The sequence below is a fragment of the Pelobates fuscus genome, chromosome 10 (assembly GCF_036172605.1).
Source record: "Pelobates fuscus isolate aPelFus1 chromosome 10, aPelFus1.pri, whole genome shotgun sequence".
NCBI classification, from domain to species: domain Eukaryota; kingdom Metazoa; phylum Chordata; class Amphibia; order Anura; family Pelobatidae; genus Pelobates; species Pelobates fuscus.
Window position 1 is genome coordinate 50,778,567 of NC_086326.1, and position 20,110 is coordinate 50,798,676.

Here is a 20,110-nt window from a genome sequence, read left to right on the forward strand (position 1 = left end):
ATCTGAGCAGGGACTAAAACAAAGAGCACGCTACTGATGTTTTGTCTCTCTCAAATTGTGTTTTTTGTTGCAGTGTAAAAATATTTGTTACCTCAGCAAAATAAGTCCTACAATGTTCCAGCATTCACTGCAGTTCCTAACTCACTACAGTGCACCAAAAGGCAAAGTGCATACCAAAGACACAGCTAGCAAGGAAGTAATGGCAAAAATATGCAGCTGTTCAAAGAATCCCAGCAGTTTTCCCTTTGGTTTTATAGAGATTACACAACAGTCTAGCCATGCCAATTCATAAATGAATGTGCACAGACAGGCTGAAAAGTGAACTGACACTCAGCCAAACACAGCGCCCCGTGGCAATACTTCCTCTAACACAATCAGCATTGGAGTAGCTGCTTGGAACTCTCATAGTATTAAAATTAATTTAACATTGAGTAGAAGAATGTTGCCATGGGACTTCAGACACCGCTATTTTAATAGAGATATAGCAATTACATGGTTTACAGTGTCCCTTTAAAGCAAAATTTTGGTAGTGCCTGAAAAATGTAATAGGGTGAGTAGTGTAGCTACTAATCGGGCTCGGGGGGGGGGGGGGCGCGCGGGAACAAAACACACTTACATTGGTGTTCTGCTCAGGGATTCTGTCCCAAGTTTCAGTTGAGGCAAATATTAACTGCACTTTAAACTATGGATAAAACGATTTGCAGTCTTCTCTGAATGCATTTGTGCTTTCTATCATACTTTCAAACAAAAAATACAAAATGCTCAATCAAGAAAATAACATTTTGTATTTATTGAGGTTTGTTTACAAAGCAATCCATGTTTCCATAATGGAGCAAACATACAAAGATGTAAATATGTTACTTGTTTAACATTCAAATATTGTCAAATGAACACTATACATTTTTAATTGTGTTAAACATTCAATAAAAACAAAATATTTAAATCTGCTACATGAAGTGAAGTAGATATTCCTCAACTTTACTAATGTAGTTTCTAATGGTAAATGTGCTCCACACATATAGAAACCTATAAAATACTTTCAGTTGAGTTTTGCGCTAAGCAATATATAGCGAAATAAAACATTTTAACTCCAACAACTCAATAGGACTGACCAAAAAAACTAAACAAAAAAGAGACAGTAAGAGTCCTTTGGAAATGAAAGGTACTGGCCAGTCTAAAGAGCAGGTGGTAGACAAAATTGATCATTCAACTAATTCCCTTAAAGCGACTGTCACCAAAAGTAATGTATTCTGCTTCAGAATAGTCCGCTGTATCTGAATCTTTTTCCTGAGTGCTATAATTTTCATAAAAATACACAAGGACTATTGTTCCCTATGCTTGGCAGTCAAGTTGACAAAACTTGACAATGGACGGAGCTTAAGGCCAGATATGTAGATCTTGCTCAAGGAATAATTATAAATAAAGGCAAGTGGCAAATGAGGGAGTATAATCAATAAGTGGGTGGGGTCATAACCCCCCCCATAAAAAAAAAAAAAACCAACATAGCTGCTTTTAAACTCACATTGTTTTCCAAAATGTTTAGCAAGCAGAGAATTCAAGTGATTAAAATTTATATAGTATAACTGAGTGGCAGGCAATCTTGAATTTTATGAAAGCAAGGAATGTATAAATTATACATTTTAAATAGTGATCAAGGAAGAAAGTCCTGCCAGCTGTTACCAGTATGCGCTAGTACAGGGATCCCCAACCCAGTCCTCAGGGACCACAACAGTCCAGGTTTTGTCAGTATCTCCATTGGAATAAAACAAGGAAATACATCAACCCTGGACTGTTGGTGGTCCCTGAGGACTGGGTTGGGGACCACTGCGTCTAATAGACCACCACAGCTGGAGCTACACAACGTTTAAAATGTGTGTTTTAAGTGGACAGATTTTTTTTTTTTTATTACATAAATGGTATCCATGTTAAATATATATTTATTTTTAAAAGCAACATTACAATCTTGTGTTTTATGTTTGTAATCAATAAGTCTAAGACTGAGTATAGCTGGAATTTTGTAAATCCAATTAAAGACTTAATTACAGACACAGGAATGACTTTAATACAATCTCCAACACATAAGTGAGTCAATCACTACTGTGACAAATTAAGAATCACTTCATTACATTTTATTTTAAACCACAAAAATATAAGACCTATATAAAAAAAGACTGGCAGTTTAATTTATTCAACATCACAAACCATTCTAACATGTAATACAGGGGCAATTTAAAAAAAAAAATAAAAAAATAAAACAAAAAACCAAAAAAAAATCAAAAAGACTTAGAACATTTCCAAATTCCAGTCACAGGATATATTGCTTAAAATATAAAGCTTAGAACGGTCTATGACAAAATTGAATAAAATATTAGATAAAAATATAAAAATTTACATTTTTTGAGGAAAAGCTGCTGTGCTCAAAACTTTGAAACATCTAAAAATTACATAAAAACTTAAATGATTCGAAAAATTCTGTAGTCATTTAATTTAGCACAGGATGAAAGCAGACCTTAAAAAAAAAAAATTAAAAATTAAAAAAGGAATCAATACATTCACAATTATTTCTTTGTGCGTGCACTTGCTCTGGTAGTTGTTACTCTGGTTATCACTTTAGCTGCCTTCTCGTTTTCAGCTTTAGATACACTTCGTGATTTCCCAGCTTTCTGAGTTGCATCAATAGCTGCTTCTAGGAAAAATGAATACAAATTAGAAATTCAAGGAAAAAAATCAGTTTACATAACTAAGAAGTAATGCAACAAATTATAGGACCACTAAAGGCACCCAAGACCACTTTATTATTATTTTTAAAGCACCAACAAATTCAACAGTGCTGTACAATGACTGAACTAACAGAAATGTAATTCTAACCAGACAAGTAGGATGCACAGAAACAGAGGAGTTGAGGGTCCTGCTCAATGAGCTTACATGCTGGAGGGAGTAGGGTAGGCTAGGAGTCAACGTGGTCTGTGTGCAGTGGCCCTTCACTTTCTTACACTGCAATGCAAGTAGATCAGGCAATGATTAATTGTAGAGTAACTACACCTCTACTGCAGGGAATGTGGAACTTCTCGCCTGATACCCATGACATGTGGTTCAGGACAGGACTTTTTTGGGGGGAGGAGGGGTGGGATTTAATTCTTTTTACAGTTGCAAGGTTTGTGTATGAGTTAATGTTTGTGTCAGGAAAAAAAAAAAACAATGAAAAAAGGGAGACTACGGGCAGATTTTGAGCTGTAGTGGTCTGGGAGCCTACAGTGTCCCTTTAAGTAGTTTGTAATCATAGGAAGCATTTCTACAGTTACTCTTATAAATGTCACATGTCAAAAAAATATATCACATTGTGATAACTGACATAGTAGCGTACTTTTTTACAAGGTCACTTTAAGAACCATAACCTATCCCTAAAATATATATGTTGTGGTGCACAAGGTTCTAAGTCTCCTTACTCCATGTGGCTTAAAACCGATAAAAGGTGTAAAAACGTATCCCGCTTCAAGCTTGTTTTCTCTTAATTATGGGTTTTCCCTTGTCATCCAAAATCCAAACTTCAGGGTACAGTGCAGGGTACATCTGTATGACAAGCGGAACTGTGGTTGCAGGATAAACTAGATAACCCATAGAGGGATCAAGGTGATAAGGAAGGAGAGGGGGTGTAAGGAAACTAGAAAGTATCATGATGAGAGGAACCTTAGTCTGTTTTGAAAAGGGTCTACACTATCATGCAGGTGCTGCTTTTTTAGGAGTTTAAAGGGAGAGTAATTTTGTTTTGCTTTTTTTGTCCTGTCCTAATGTGTTTTACACCCCACCTCCTATAGAATGTAAGCTCGACTGAGCAGGGTCCTCTTCAACTTATTGTTCCCGTAAGTTTATTTGTAATTGTCCTATTTATAGTTAAATCCCCTCTCATAATATTGCAAAGCGCTACGGAATCTGTTGGCGCTATATAAATGGCAATAATAATAATTCACACAATGTTAAAAGTGGGATCACTTCCAAGACACTGCTTTTCTTTGACGTATTCACGTATACTATTCATGCCCTCAAACTCTTAATCCTTAGAAACCGGTAAATTACATTGTTTGGTAATCCCTACTTTAACATTGGCATGTATATTGGTTTGTTTCTATTAGTCTACTTCAATTCTGACCTTGTCCAATAACCAGACTCGTTACTTCCTGGGTTGGTTAGCCCAGTGGAGCTAAACACAAGAGGCAGCAATTGCCCAGAGCATCTGTCTTACAAAGACTTTTTATTGAGCTGCATTGGGAAGTCTGTGGACAGCAACAAAGTCTGTGTGGGGTTAGAAGGGGAGGGTCTTCAAATACTTAAAATTAGACCTGCAGCTTTTACAAGCTGTTTTTAGATATATCCCAATCGTAATAATTAAACGCATGCATAGTTTCATTGGCGGTATATCAACTAAACATTGATTTTTAGGTTTTTATATTTGGGCAGTGGAGTTTTTCTACACTTTTGCACTAACAAATATATTCTAAAATGTGGTATCAGATTACATTCAATTACCTGTTTTCTGTTTCTTTGCTGGAGACTCTTTATTTTGCATTGAAATATTTTTTGCATTTCTTCTGGTGCGTTTGGTGGACGATGAAACAGTCACAAGGACTGCTACATCTGAACTTTCATTTATAGGCTCAACACTCGTTATTTTCCTTTTCACACCCTGCCTTGATTTAGGTGCATTGTTTTCAGAGTCCTTGCTTTCAGAAATTGAAGCTCCCTTTTTTAAACTTTTGATGGGAGACTTGTTTATATTTTCCTGAGGATAAGCTTGAATGGCTGCTCTACGCCCTCTTCTATTTGTAACAGCACTTTCTTCAACTTCATTATTTTCCAGGTGTAAAGCTTTAGAGATTGCTCCTCTTTGCCTTTCTTTCTGATTTGAAATATCTTTGTGAAGAGGCATGTTTGATTCAGCACTAAACTTACTATGTGTAAAATCAGAAGAATCTTTCTGTGAGGATTTATTGGTTCTCCTGCCTTTACCCCTCTTCTCAACTGTCACAGTTTCTTCCAAAGCCAAGTTTGGTGTAAGACGATCTAGCTCTCTCCTTGAAGCATCTTCATCTGGAACTTCTTTTAATTGCAATCTCTTTACTTTTTTGGCAGGGCTTCTTTTGGCTTTGACAGGACTTGTTTCAGCAGTGGGAACCATATAATTTTCTTCAACCCTTCCTCGAAGAGACCTTTTAGCTGGAATGGATTCCTTGACTGCCTGTTTGTCCTTCCCTTTACGGCGACCAATGCTTGGAGACTCGGCCTCCACAATTTTTGCAGTTTGGCTCTCTGGTAAAGTTCCTTGAGAAGCCACAAGAGGGTGCCATTGTACTGATTTGGTCTTTGAATTATGCTCCTTCACAATTTTATTTTGTTCATCAGAAGGTTGTGAAGGTCTGGCTCTTGCAGAATGCCTCATTGTAACATTAATTTCAGTATGCAAAACATCTGTTGGTGGTGTGTCTCTCTTACCACGTGCAGATCTTTTAGTAATTGTTTGTTTAGATCCCAGTGTTGTATTTTCATTATCTTCAACAACCAAAGATGTACTCTCTTCTACACTCAGATTTTTTCTTCTTCCCCTCAAATTTTTGAGGGTTAAAAGGTTATCAGCAACCTGATTTGCAAGCACAATTGCATCTTTACTTGTAGATTCGGATGAACTATTCTCATGATCTTTCCCTTCAGAAGTAGAAACTGTATTGTCTTTTCTGGCAGTCCTACCTCTCCTAGCAGGTTGTGACATTTTTGTGTTCGCAGACTCGGTAAGTGATGCTGCATCAGATCTTTGCAAAATATTTTCAGGCGAAGTTAGCCTTCCGCGCAATTTCTTGCTTTGAGTTTCTGTATTATCTGCAGCAAGCACATCTTTTTGACGTCTTGATGCTCTTGTAATTGACTTCTGTTCAACTGGATTCAACTCTCCATCTGATATATTAGTGCTGTTTGCCAAGGCTTCTCGTACTGTACTGAAGCTATCTTCTTTAAGACCTGTAAATATTTAAAAATGTCAGCACTGCAACTTTAAGAATCCTAGAATTTTATATATTGTTTTGATCTATGGAAGCATATAGGTCTATAAGAACTGAAACGTGTAATTAACACTTACTTTAATTAATCTGCAACTTGGCTATTGTGTAGAAATGGTCAGCACATTTTAGAGACACTAAGCACCAAAGCAACTAAACAGTGTTTCGGCTGATCGAAAATGCCACTAATCTCACTGCTCAATTCCTGCCATTTAGGAGTTAAACCACATTGATTATGCAGCCCTAGTCTCTTCACCTGTATGTGGCCTATTCAGTGTCCTTACACAATGCCTGTTAAAAGCGATGTCTAATATTTAAACTTCATTTACACAACTTTGAATTTCTTATCTCCTACTGCGTTAAAAGCTGGCAGGAATCTCCTGTGTATGATAACAGTTCAACAAATAGAGAAACTTCTAATGTTAACACACTGTGCTGGTTGAAAATAAAACATTTTTTAAATGTTGGCTGTGTGAGTCACAGCCAGGAAATAAGCCTAGGGTTGTACAAAAACAAAAGCGATTTAACTCTGAAAAATAATACAATTGAGCAGTGAGAACGCAGGACCGTGATTTATACCAGGGAGAGGTAAACCTTTGGCACTCCAAATGTTGTAGAAAACACTTTCCCTGATATTTTACCAGCATTATAACTGAAAGAGCATTAGGCAAGATGCTGAAGTTGCCTACCCCTGATCTATCAAAGGCTATTTGGGTTTAAACTACTTATCATAGAAAATACTGTTGTGCCGACGTTTATGGGTTAAGTGTCTTCCTCGAGTGGGAGGGCAGCTGTACCACATAATATAGAATTTAGACTTCAAAACACCCATTTCAAGAGTTTAGACCAAATTAAATTCCTGTTCATCAAGCAAATCTACAGGTGAGTGATTAGGAGTCAATTAGTTCTAGTTATATAGCATTTGTTTTGGAGAAATCCCTTATAATAAGTTTTGGCATATTTCTAATAGAATCTTTTTTTTCTGGTTTGCCAATGTATCTTATGCGGTTGTACCGGTTAATTGTTCATTTGCCTCTTCAACCTTCTTACTTCTCCCAGTACGTCTACTGACAGTTTTTGCAGGAGAATATTTTTCTGTTAACTTCTCTGGCTCTGCTTCAACCAACTTTGATTGATTGTCTTCTAAAATTTAGGAGAAGGAGACCAAAATACCATAAAGTATGGGAAAAAGGAGAAAAGAAACAAAAGTAATGTTTTTAACTAGTTCTTCTGTGGAAAGGCAGCCTGTAAAAACTGCTGAATATAATTTAGATTAGAGAGACGTGCACTCAGGGAGGCACATAGTGAGGATAAAAACTGCTTACTAAATGCTGTTGGGCCTGAGACTGTGCATTGCTTTGATAGTCTTTCTGGCATGAGGAGCGTGGCTAGGGAGGCAGCATTCTTCAAAATGTATATTTTGTGCAAAAACAACAAAGATCTGAGCATGCAAAAAAAAAATAAAAAATACAACATACTGATGTCAAAATCTAAATGCATTAAAGTTGTATTAGTGCCCGGAGTGTCCCTTTAAAAACAAAGCCAATACATCTGATGCTCTGCCAATGAGCATTGTCCTGTGTCAGCTGTGCTTTACTCTATGGAGACATCCAGCCATTTCTGCATTCTGGTGACCCAGGTATAATGTCAAACCATCATAAAAAAAGGTTTGACGACATTGTGGGATGGCACAAAAGCACTACTGGCAAGATTATTAAATAGGGCTGTATTGGTAAAGGTGCTTTGACTGTTCCTTGAATGTAGAATATCCCAAGTTTATGCTTCCTGGCAAACTATGAAGTGTTGGATATTTACCTGACAACTGCTCATTTGCCTCTTCGACAGGTTCCTTACTTCTCCCAGCCCGTCTGCCAACACGCTTTCCAACTGGAGAGGATTTTTTTGTTTGTTGTGCTGGCTGTGCTTCAGTCAGCGCAGACTTATTTGCCTCTGAATTCAAAGGAGGAACACAAGACAATTAGCACATTGCATTTGATGGGTTACTCCAACCAGTGTTAAGACCCCCACCCCTTTCTCTGGTCTGCCTGGCACCCCAATGAAGAGGGGTTAATCTCTGTATGTGCAGTGTTTCATGGTATGTTTCAGTTTTGCTTTATTGTAGAAATGCAGTCATTAATTTTACATAGTGGGATCCACTTACTAGTGTAAATCAGTGGTAATACAATGTGTGTTCAGATTTTTACCATTTTTTTTCCAACCATCTCCGTTAACAGATGCCTAAATATCTTTCAAGAAACAGTGTAATACCTGACATTTGCTCGTTTGGGTCCACCACAGTCTTCTTACTTCTCCCAACTCGTATGCCAACTGCCTTCTCAGAAGATTTATTTGCTAAATGTTCTGGCTGTGCATCTGACAAGGTAGACTCACTCGCTGCTAAATTCATAGATAGAAGGATAAAACAACAGTCAGAAACATACATAGATTTGCCCCATTACACTTCTGTAATCACTGCTGAATTCTGGTGTTTTTAACTAGTTCTTTTATGGAAAAGAAGCCATTAAAATCTGATGAATGTGACTTAGATTAGGGGGCTTGTGCACTCAAATAGCAAGGAGAGGAAAGGGTTCTTTAGAGATGGTTTTATCAGTCTATACAGATTTTAAAACCGTGACCAGATTAATTTTTGCAAAAGTGAAATATTCAGGGATATTATATTTATAACTGGAATAACAGTATATTGGCCCAAGCAAAGATATGACTGCCATTGTGTGATTGAGAAGTATCCCGCCCCCTTAGCAACACATTTATTTAAAAAAAAAAAAAAAAAGAAGTTATAGCAAAAATACCAGCAGAATCAGAGGTTTGTGTCCGATTTCTTTTCCCTCTTTGTAATGGTGCAGATGCAGTACTTTCACTTTCTTGCACAGAATCCTTTGCTTTGGGCTTTGTGTTTTCTTTTTGCACAGTTCTCCTGCTTGATCTTGATGAAAGACTTACAGATGAATTATCCAAATTATCTTCAGTTAACTCTTCTGAATGCTGCTGCACAGATTCTTCTAAACCTACAATATTCAGAAAACAAGAAACCAAGCTCACATTAAATATAGATCTGTGTTTGTGTATAATGTTTATATACATACACCCAAGCCAATAGAACACGTTATCATAGATTCAAGATCATTTATTTTAATACACTTCCACCAATGGTTCAAATTGTATAAACTAGAGAAAACCTTGCTTTATTCTTAAATAACATTGGACCGGATATCTGTAAAACGTGAATCTTCCTCCCCTAACTTGAAAGAGGTACTTCAAATGCTAAAATAAACTGAATATTTTCTACACCACCTGACAATAGAGGGAGATTACCAGGAAGTCTCTCCTCAAATAAGTTAATGTCCAGGGATTCTTTAGGACAAGTATTAATCACTTGCAAATTTAACGTACTGGTCCCCTAAAACCATTGTTTTACATTTGTATTATATGCCATCAATTTTAATAATGCTAGTCAAATGGCTTGCAAGTGTAAAGCAGAAAACAGCATTTTCTGATTCCCTTAGATTTTGATGCTCCCATTCTCATAAAAAGTGAAGACAATAAAGAGGACTATATTATAGGTTAAGCTAATTATTACTAGCATTTTGTTTTTGTAAATATAGATCTACCTTACAACATTTTGGTGGCTCTAGCAAAACCAGTAAATGTAGTACTTGGGATTCAGGTTTCCCTACATAGTGGAGGCAGGAAAGTCCACCTGCAATTGCAATTAGAGGATTTTATATTTTCAATATAATTTTTGTGCTTAAATATTTTGTATGCAAATAGCTATTGGCACCCAAAAGATTAAATGGTTTAGAGGATAAACTGTAAAAGGCCAACAAATGATCCAAGACAAAATAAAAGTGACACTGAAGTTACCAATTAAGAGGAGAAAAGAAGCAACTGAATATTTATATAGGAAATGGTTTCATCAGCAACAGTTAAGAGACATGCATGGGACAGGATCAACAATAATTAAAAAAAAAAATCAGTGACTTTCAGGAAAACAATTACCTTTAGCATCCCTTTTGCTTTGCCTTAATGTTTTTTGAGAAGACTTTGCAGGTGCAGATTTTGGTTCAAGTTGTGTGGAACCGGATTCCTCTATTAAAATAATTTAGTATTTGTTAAAAAAAATAAACTTACATTAAAGCTAGCAGAGCAACTTTACTCTTTGTTCTGGTATGTTGAAACATCATCTACTATTTTTTTCTCCTTCAGAGACTCAATATTCTAAACTTCATAAACCAATTTAAAAAAGTGTAGTTAACCAGCCAATTTAATTTTTAATTTAACCAATGAATGGACATTCATTATCCCAATTACCTGAACCAGAAGCAATAAGTTTGGAAGATTTAAGCAGCATATTAAAGGAGCACTATAGGGTCAGGAACACAAACATGTATTCCCGACCCTAGTGTTAAAACCACCATCTAGCCTGGCACTCTCTTGCCTCCCTAAATATAGTAAAATCTTACTTTATTCAAGTTTGCAGCTCCTGATTCTGCCCCTGTCTGCTGACATAATCAGAATGGTGGTCTGAGCCAATCACAATACTTTCCCATAGGATTGGCTGAGACTGTCAAAGAGGCAGATCAGGGGCAGAGCCAGCACAAGACAAACACAGCCCTGGTCAATCAGCATCTCTTCATAGGGATGAATTGAATCAATGCAATTCTATGAGGAAAGTTCAGTGCCTGTATGCAGAGGGTGGAGACACTGAATGTTGGGATGCACATAAGGCAGTACACACTGCTTAACCCCTTAAGGACCAAACATCTGGAATAAAAGGGAATCATGACATGTCACACATGTCATGTGTCCTTAAGGGGTTAAGGAAGCAGCTTTAGCAGCCATCTAAGGAGTGGCCAGTGGAGTTATCACTAGGCTGTAATGTAAACACTGCATTTTCACTGAAAAGACAGTGTTGTCAGCAAAAGGCCTGCAGGGAATGATTCTATTTAACAGAACAAATGCAATAAGCTGTAGTTCTTCTTGTGACTAGTGTCCCTTTAAAGATGCAAATAGTCACACTGTGAAAGGTATGTTGAGAGAATGTATGAGATGAGAAGAACATTGAGGTAAAAATGAAAGTGCACCTATCATAACAGTTACACGATGCAGAAATTGGTTCAGAACATGCCCCGACACATTTGTCTTTCACAAAACGGATGCCTTAAAGGGACACTGTAGGCACCCAGACCACTTCAGCTCATTAACCTGTAAGTTTTTATAAACTGCAATAATTACCTTGCAGGGATAAATCCTCCTTTAGTGGCTGTCTACCAGGGACTACCGGGTACTTGGACAACTTTTCGTCGTCTAAACGACGCTGGACGTCCTCACGCTATGCATGAGGACCTCCAGCGTCGCCAGAATCTCCATAGGAAAGCATTGAATAATGCTTTCCTATGGGGAGGTCTAATGCATGTGGCCATTGTCACGAATGTGCATGTGGACTTCCGCCAGTGGCGGATGTCAGTGGGGGAGGAGCATGGGCAGAGCCTGACCCAGCACTGAAGGACATTGGTGCTGGATTCAGGTAAGTGGCTGAAGGTGTTTTAACCCCTTAAGCGACATGGGATGGGAGGCGCAAGGGCACTTCAGGACTCCAGTGCCAAGACTTTTATTTAAACTGCTGTGATTAAACAAGAAGCTTATTTATTGTCTCACCAGTCAATACTCGACCTCTTCTCTTGGTTGGAGGGGATTTAACATGTACATCTCTTTGCTCAAGGGACTGTGGTATCATGTTGGACAATTTACCACGTGTACTTCTTTGCTCAGGAGCAATAAGAGTTCTTGAATTTTCCAATCCTTTGCCTGGTTGTGTCGATTGATCTAAATCTTGTTCTTCTGTAGGTAAAAGAGTATATTTATAGATATAGGTCAGAAGTTGCTAATAATTGTAAACATAGCTATTAAAATCCACTATTACAGCAGACCACAACATTTAGGATTTACACTTTCATGTCAAACTTTCCACAGCCATGTTTTTCAATGCCCACATTTGTTTTTTGCAGCACATAAAACAATTGCAGTTTCTGTGAGCACAGCATTCTGAGATAGACCAGTGTGCAATGTGGAAAAATAAGCATAGCATTACCTCTATTCTGACAGTGAAAGACATTGATCTACAGTAGTGAACAAAGCGTTCTGTGCACACTTAGATTATGTGTTACCTTTATTTATGCCTTCAGTACAAAAATAAACTATTTCATATTAATTTACCCACAGACAGGTTGCAATTGTGTGACTTTGAATATGCTGCAAAAAGTCTATATTGATTATATTGTACCTCTCAGATTTTTTTTATTTTTTATTTATTAGACTACGGACTTTCAAATTTTACATTAAACCTCATTGGAACTAAACGTTATCAATATTATTAATACTCACCTTGGGAAGATGCAGTGAGATCAGCCTGCCTGCGCTTGGAAGGTCGGCCTCGTCTTTTTGGGGTGGAGTTATCAGCTTTGCTTGGTTGACTAGTTTCTAGTGATGCCTCCACAGCTACATACTGTAGTTTGCTTGCTTCAGGCGACTTGGCAGGTGTTCTTTTAGTTTTAGGAGATGGCTGAACTTTTACTTCTTCAGTTTTCTTTTCCAATTGCTTTGGTGTAGCCAAACTGGGCTCCCCTGCTGCAAAATTAAAATAAAAATACACAAATATATACAAACAAATAATTAGCCAACACTTTTATGCAGCCCTAACCACACCTCCCTTGGCTGTGACTCAAACAGCCTCAGTGGGGAAAAACTAATTTCCAGTCAGATCTTACAGCAATGTGTTTATTTTAGAATTTCTTATCTCCTAATGTGTTAACCTTTAATCACAAACAGGAGCATGTTACAGGCTGCAGCAGTCTATTAAAAGGGACACTATTGGCAACCAGACCAGTTCAGCTCATTGAAGTAGTCTGGTTGCAGTGTTCCTGTCCCCCTTCGTTTTTAGAAAAACTGCAATATTTACATTGCAGTGATAAGACTGCCTCTAGTGGCTGCCTATTCTGCTAACCCTGGGACACGTTGCAATTGTGTGCCTCTGAAAACACCTAGAGTATGATGTAACAAGTCTATTTTAATTATGTATTTTATCTATCAGGCTTTTGGGATTAAACTACAGACTTTCAAATTTTACATTAAACCTTCTTGAAACTAAACGTTATCAAGAATACTCACTCACCTTGGGCAGAAGAAGAGAGATTAGCCTGACTACTCTTGGAAGGTCGGCCTCGTCTTCTTGGGGTGGTGTCATCAGCTTTCATGTCACTCGGTTGACTAGTTTCTAGTGAGGTTTCCACAGTTGCATACTGTAGCTTGCTTGCTTCAGGCGACTTGGCAGGTGTTCTTTTAGTTTTAGGAGATGGTTGAACTTTTACTTCTTCAGTTTTCTTTTCCAATTGCTTTGGTGTAGCCAAGCTGGGTTCCCCTGCTGCAAAATTAAAATAAAAATACACAAATATATACAAACAAATAATTAGCCAACACTTTTATGCAGCCCTAACCACACCTCCCTTGGCTGTGACTCAAACAGCCTCAGTGGGGAAAAACTAATTTCCAGTCAGATCTTACAGCAATGTGTTTATTTTAGAATTTCTTATCTCCTAATGTGTTAACCTTTAATCACAAACAGGAGCATGTTACAGGCTGCAACAGTTTATTAAAAGGGACACTATTGGCAACCAGACCAGTTCAGCTCATTGAAGTAGTCTGGTTGCAGTGTTCCTGTCCCCCTTCGTTTTTAGAAAAACTGCAATATTTACATTGCAGTGATAAGACTGCCTCTAGTGGCTGCCTATTCTGCTAACCCTGGGACACGTTGCAATTGTGTGCCTCTGAAAACACCTAGAGTATGATGTAACAAGTCTATTTTAATTATGTATTTTATCTATCAGGCTTTTGGGATTAAACTACAGACTTTCAAATTTTACATTAAACCTTCTTGAAACTAAACGTTATCAAGAATACTCACTCACCTTGGGCAGAAGAAGAGAGATCAGCCTGACTACTCTTGGAAGGTCGGCCTCGTCTTCTTGGGGTGGTGTCATCAGCTTTGCTGTCACTCGGTTGACTAGTTTCTAGTGAGGTTTCCACAGTTGCATACTGTAGCTTGCTTGCTTCAGGCGACTTGGCAGGTGTTCTTTTAGTTTTAGGAGATGGTTGAACTTTTACTTCTTCAGTTTTCTTTTCTAATTGTTTCTGTGTAGCCAAGATGGGTACATCTACTGCAAAATGAAATGTAAAAGAAATATACAAACAAAATAAATTAAAAAAGGAGGGGGGCACTAACCACCAAAACAACTTTGCCTTAATGAAGCCATGTTTGTTTATAGATCATGTCCCTGCAGTGTCACTACTCAATTCTCTACCACAAAATCACATTTGCTTATGTTTATTAAGCCCTGACCAAACCTCCCCTAGCTATAACAGTCTCGGTGGATTTAAAATAAAAAAAATTCAATCAGATCTTACAGCAGTGTGGTTATTTTAAAAGGTCTTATCACCTAATATGTTAATTGACCTTTAAATTATTATTTATTGCCATTTATATAGCGCCAACATATTCCGTAGCGCTAAATCACAAACAGGAGCATGTTACAGGCTGTAGCAGCCTATTAAAATGACACTAAGATCACTTCAGCTTATTGAAGTGGTCTGGGTGCAGTGCCACTGTCCCCCTAAGCCCTGCTATGTAAAACATTGCAGTTTGAGAAACTGCAAGATTTACTTTAAAAATGCTAATCCTGCCTGGCTGTCTATTCAATTTACTCTGTTCTAGTTACTCAGGGACATGTTGCAATTGCGTGACTCAAAATATTAGTAGATGCAAGTAGCCTATATTGTTAACATTGTAGCACTACGGCATTTGGAACTAGATTACAGACTTTAAAATTCTATATTAAACCCTATTGATACTGAAACTTATCAATATTAACATTCACCTTGGGCAGATGAAGAGAGATCAGCCTGCCTGCTCTTGGAAGGTCGACCTCGTCTTGGGGTGGAGTTGTCAGCTTTGCTGTCACTTTGTTGACTAGTTTCTAGTGATGCCTCCACAGCTGCATACTGTAATTTGCTTGCTGCAGGTGACTTAGTAGGTGTTTTAGTTTTAGGAGTTGGTTGCACTTTTACTTCAGTTTTCTTTTCCAATTGTTTTGGTGTAGCCAAGTTCGGTTCATCTGCTGCAAAATAATAATTAAAAACAATAAAACAAATGATATATATATATACACACATATACATACACATATATACACACACACACAAATACATACACCCTAAACAATTAAAATATTTATCCCCTATACTTTGTTTTATTTACTCCACATCATTTTAAGGGTTTCTCCGTAAGTTTCCCAATAAATAGATTATATATTGTTTTATACAAGGACAGATACGCCTTTAATTTAATATCCTATATTTATACCCAACAAAGTATTTAACACAGCTCACACCAAAACTGCAGGAGGTTCCATCAAGTGCCAAAGGCACTAAAGCCCATTTTGCATAGAAATGCCCCATTATCAGGAAGGCATTATTAAAAATTTTTATTTTGCACTTAATAGATTACATTAAAGGGACACTATAGTCACCCAGACCAATTCAGCTCAATGCAGTGGTCTGGGTGTCAGGTCCCTCTAGGGCTAACCCTGCCTGATGTAAACATAGCAGTTTCTGAGAAACTGCTATTTTTACATCTGGGGTTAAGTCAGCCTCTAATGGCTGTCTTCCAGACAGCCACTAGAGGCGCATCGGCACTGATTGAGGCATATTATGCCTCAATCATGCAGAGCGTCCATAGGAAAGCATTGAAAAATGCTTTCCTATGGACACTTTGAAAGCGTGCCGTGCATGCGCATTCGGCGCCAGTGACAGACAAGGATGCTGATGTTTGCGGGGGAAGAGAGGTAAGGGAGCCTGGCGGGGGGAAAGGGTGAGTAGCTGAAGGGGTTTCAACCCCTTCAGCGCCGTGGGAGAGGGACCCTAAAGGTGGGGGCACCCTCAGGGTACTATAGTCCCTTTAAGTCTTAACATAGATACACTGGGGTAAATGCAAACTATGAGTCTCTAAAGGTAGATAACCCAGCATTAAGGTTGACAAAGCATCCTTGAGTTATAGCCCAAAAGCTGGGGAAAACTACCTTTGTGACTACCAAAATGAATCTGCTTTGAGAACATTGATTATTATCCAGAAAGCTTAACAGATTTTTTGTTTATGTGAACATTTCAAATGACATACCAACATATTTTTTTCATTAGTGAGAACAATGCTAAAATTTTCTAAAAATGCTCTCTGAAAATTGTGCATGTAATTCTAATAATTTTTAAAATTTGTCAAGTCCCAGAACACTTTCACTTGTTGGTTTAGTATTACTGAGAGTTAAACTGACACTAAGCACCAAAATAACTATTTCTTAAGGGAATTCGTGTGTAACAACTTTATTAGAGGTATTCTGAGCACACATTCAACTCAGCCAATGAGCCATCAGTCTGAGTTGCTGCCTTAATTCCCCCCACAGCCACTGTACTATTATCTGTATAATAATTTAAAGATGTGCCAAGCAGAAAAGGTACAAATAATAGGAGCCGAGCAGCAGACAATACTCCATCCCCATAGCTACTGTCCACTAGAGTAAATTCTCAAAATACATACAATAGGGAAATTGCTTTGCGAAAATAGTGAGCATGGCGAAAGGTACAAGGTTTTGCGGCGGAAAGCTGAAAAACAGTTACCGTATATACTCGAGTATAAGCCGACCCGAATATAAGCCGAGGCCCCTAATTTTATCCCAAAAAACTGGGAAAACTTATTGACTCGAGTATAAGACTAGGGTGGGAAATGCAGCAGCTACTGGTAAATTTCTAAATAAAATTAGATCCTAAAAAAAATATATTAATTGAATATTTATTTACAGTGTGTGTATAATGAATGCAGTGTGTGCGTATGTGTGTGTGTGTGTGTATGAGTGCAGTGTGTGTGTGCATGAATGCAGTGTGTGTGTGCATGAATGCAGTGTGTGTGTGCATGAATGCAGTGTGTGTGTGCATGAATGCAGTGTGTGAATGCAGTGTGTGCAGGGCCGGTGCAAGGATATTTGCCGCCGTAGGCAAAAAAAATTTTGCCGCCCCCTCCCCCCCATATGTCCTGACTTCCCCTCCTCCTCCCTCAGTGGTCCTTACCTCCCCCACCCCGGTGTTCCTTCACTCCCCCCCCCCCCCCCCCCCCCCCCCCCCCAGTGGTCCTGACTCACCCCTCCCCTAGTGGTCCTTACTTCCCCCTCCCCTCCCATAGTGGTCCTTATCCCACCCCCTCCCTCTCATAGTGGTCCTTATCCCCCTTCTCCCTCCCATAGTGGTCCTTACCCCCCCCTCCCTCCCATAGCGGTCCTTATACCCCCCTCCCTCCCATAGCGGTCCTTATACCCCCCCCTCCCTCCCATAGCGGTCCTTATACCCCCCCCCTCCCATAGTGGTCCTTATACCCCCCCCCTCCCATAGTGGTCCTTATACCCCCCCCCCCTCCCATAGTGGTCCTTATACCCCCCCCCCCTCCCATAGTGGTCCTTATACCCCCCCCCCCTCCCATAGTGGTCCTTATACCCCCCCCCCCTCCCATAGTGGTCCTTATACCCCTTTTTTTTTTATTATTATTATTTTTTTTTTTATTATTTTTTTTCTTTTTTTTTCGTCCCCCCTCCCTGCTTGATATATGGCAGGGAGGGGGGCTCTCCTTCCCTGGTGGTCCAGTGGCAGTTCAGTGGGGGGGAGAGGGGGGCTGGCAGAGCTGTACTTACCTTTCCTGCAGCTCCTGTCAGCTCTCTCCTCCTCCGCCGGTCCGTTCAGCACCTCGGTCAGCTCCCAGTGTAAATCTCGCGAGAGCCGCGGCTCTCGCGAGATTTACACTGGGAGCTGACCGAGGTGCTGAACGGACCGGCGGAGGAGGAGAGAGCTGACAGGAGCTGCAGGAAAGGTAAGTACAGCTCTGCCAGCCCCCCTCTCCCCCGGTCTGTATTATGGCAATGCAAATTGTCATAATACAGACTCTGACTCGAGTATAAGCCGAGTTGGGGTTTTTCAGCCCAAAAAATGGGCTGAAAAACTCGGCTTATACTCGAGTATATACGGTAACTTTTCTTTTTTAAAACGAATTAGATCTGAATGTTAAGCATGACCGGAGTATCTTTTTAAATGACCTACTGCCTTTGAGTAGAATATGGAAAGAAATTGTAATAAATAGCACTTTTTCTTTTTAATCTGAAAATTTTAAAGTTTGAAATTCAAATAAACAGACATACCTGTGACAGCAGGAGACTGAGCAGACAAAGTGCTCTTGGAAGGTCGTCCTCTTCTCCTTGGAGTGGATTTATCAGCTCCACTGCTACTTTGTGGACTTGTTTCTAGTGATGCTTGCAAAGTTACAAGAGTTATTGTACCAGCCTCAGGGGACTTGCCAAGTGTTTTAGTCTTAGGGGAAGGTTGAGCTTTAACTTCTTCAGTAATCTTTTGTCGCTTAGGTGTAGCTGAAATACAATGGATAACTTCTATTTATTTGCAACCAAACAAGTATACAACAGAAACTTTCAGTTCTGCAATTAAAACAGAATTCTAAGCATCAAATGATAACCATAATTTCTCAATTCAAATGAGAACAAAATCTTTGGCACGGAGACACACACACACACGGAGACACACACACACGACACTATGTGTGTGTGTGTGTGTTTTGCACTCCAGCTCTCCTCCAAGTCTTGGCTTGGTGAAAAAATAGGCATTTAATCCAATTGGTCAACGTTAGAGTTCACAAATGCCTATTTTTTTTCACGTTGAAGTCCTTGAGTGCTGGCTCTCTTTTTGGAGACTATATATATTCTCCAAAAAGAAAGCCAGCACTCAAGGACTTCAACGTGAAAAAAAATAGGCATTTGTGAACTCTAACGTTGACCAATTGGATTAAATGCCTATTTTTTCACCAAGCCAAGACTTGGAGGAGAGCTGGAGTGCAAAACACACACATATATAGTGTGATTCACATGTACTAGGCATTCCTTATTAAAGGAACACTATCGGGTCAGAACCACAAACATGTATTCCTAATCCTAGTGTTAAAAACACCATCTAGTCCCCCCTGCCCCCACTTACCGACTGGGTTCCATTCTTACAACTCAGTCATAAAACTAATGGGTAAGTGAGCATGCGTTATCGAGCAGGTCTACGTTGGGGTGAATTCCCCCGAACATAGACCAGTTCACTAGCACAGGGAAAATTGTCCATACATAGACCAGTTCTCTAACTTGGGGAATCCCTTGAATCCTTAATGCTAGAGAGCTGGTCGTAAGTGTGAGTGGTCGTAAATCATGTAGCTCGTTAAGCGATGACCACCTGTACAGAAAAGCTTACATTTATTTCAGTCTGCTGGTGCTGGCTCTTCCCCTAATCTGCCTGCTTGGATGACATCAGAAGATATGATCTGAGCCAATCATGATGCCTTCCCATAGGATTGGCTGAGACTGCCAAGCAGCCAGATCAGGGGTAGAGCTAACACAAGTCAAACACAGCCCTGGCCAATCAGCATCTACTGAATCAATGCATCTATGAGGAAAGTTCAGTATCTTCATGCAGAGGGTAAAGACACTGAATGTCAGTGCTGTATAGTGTGCAGCACTGCCCCAGGAAGCACAGCAAGCAGTCATCTGAGGAGTGACCAATGGAGTTATCACTAGGCTGTAATGTAAACACTGCATTTTCTCTGAAAAGACTGTTTACCGCAAAAAGCCTGAAGGGAATGATTATACTCATCAGAACAAATGCAATAAGTTGTAGTTTTAAAGACTATAGTATCCTTTTAACATCCAATGCACAATACAATCTGAATATTGTCTGCTAGTTCCTGCCTTACATTCCCACTACATAAGTGAAAGGAATCCCACAGGCATCATAAATTCATTGAGACAAAGTTTTGATTCCTAGAGTATCCCTTTGTAAGGGCACAGCTAGTTTAGACAATGTACATTTAAACTCAATATCTATTTATGTCTAGCAATTTCTTGTATACACACACA

General features: G+C 39.1%; 1 protein-coding gene across 4 annotated transcripts in view; it reads right to left on the minus strand.

The window, feature by feature from the left end:
• Positions 1 to 1,940: 1,940 nt before the first annotated feature.
• Positions 1,941 to 20,110, minus strand: part of MKI67 (marker of proliferation Ki-67) — a 47,987-nt gene continuing 29,817 nt past the window's right edge. For 3 of the 4 annotated variants that reach the window (XM_063434558.1, XM_063434557.1, XM_063434556.1), the window contains 13 exons: positions 18,347 to 18,571; positions 14,993 to 15,232; positions 14,027 to 14,275; positions 13,234 to 13,482; positions 12,447 to 12,689; positions 11,721 to 11,903; positions 10,062 to 10,151; positions 8,855 to 9,070; positions 8,313 to 8,441; positions 7,860 to 7,994; positions 7,059 to 7,187; positions 4,525 to 6,006; positions 1,941 to 2,686 (listed from right to left, as the gene is read on the minus strand). In XM_063434558.1, the coding sequence (XP_063290628.1) occupies positions 2,559 to 2,686; positions 4,525 to 6,006; positions 7,059 to 7,187; positions 7,860 to 7,994; positions 8,313 to 8,441; positions 8,855 to 9,070; positions 10,062 to 10,151; positions 11,721 to 11,903; positions 12,447 to 12,689; positions 13,234 to 13,482; positions 14,027 to 14,275; positions 14,993 to 15,232; positions 18,347 to 18,571 (3,698 nt within the window). In that variant the 3' untranslated portion in view covers positions 1,941 to 2,558. The remainder of the gene's footprint in view (positions 2,687 to 4,524; positions 6,007 to 7,058; positions 7,188 to 7,859; positions 7,995 to 8,312; positions 8,442 to 8,854; positions 9,071 to 10,061; positions 10,152 to 11,720; positions 11,904 to 12,446; positions 12,690 to 13,233; positions 13,483 to 14,026; positions 14,276 to 14,992; positions 15,233 to 18,346; positions 18,572 to 20,110) is intronic. The other variant, XM_063434559.1, reaches the window with a different exon arrangement.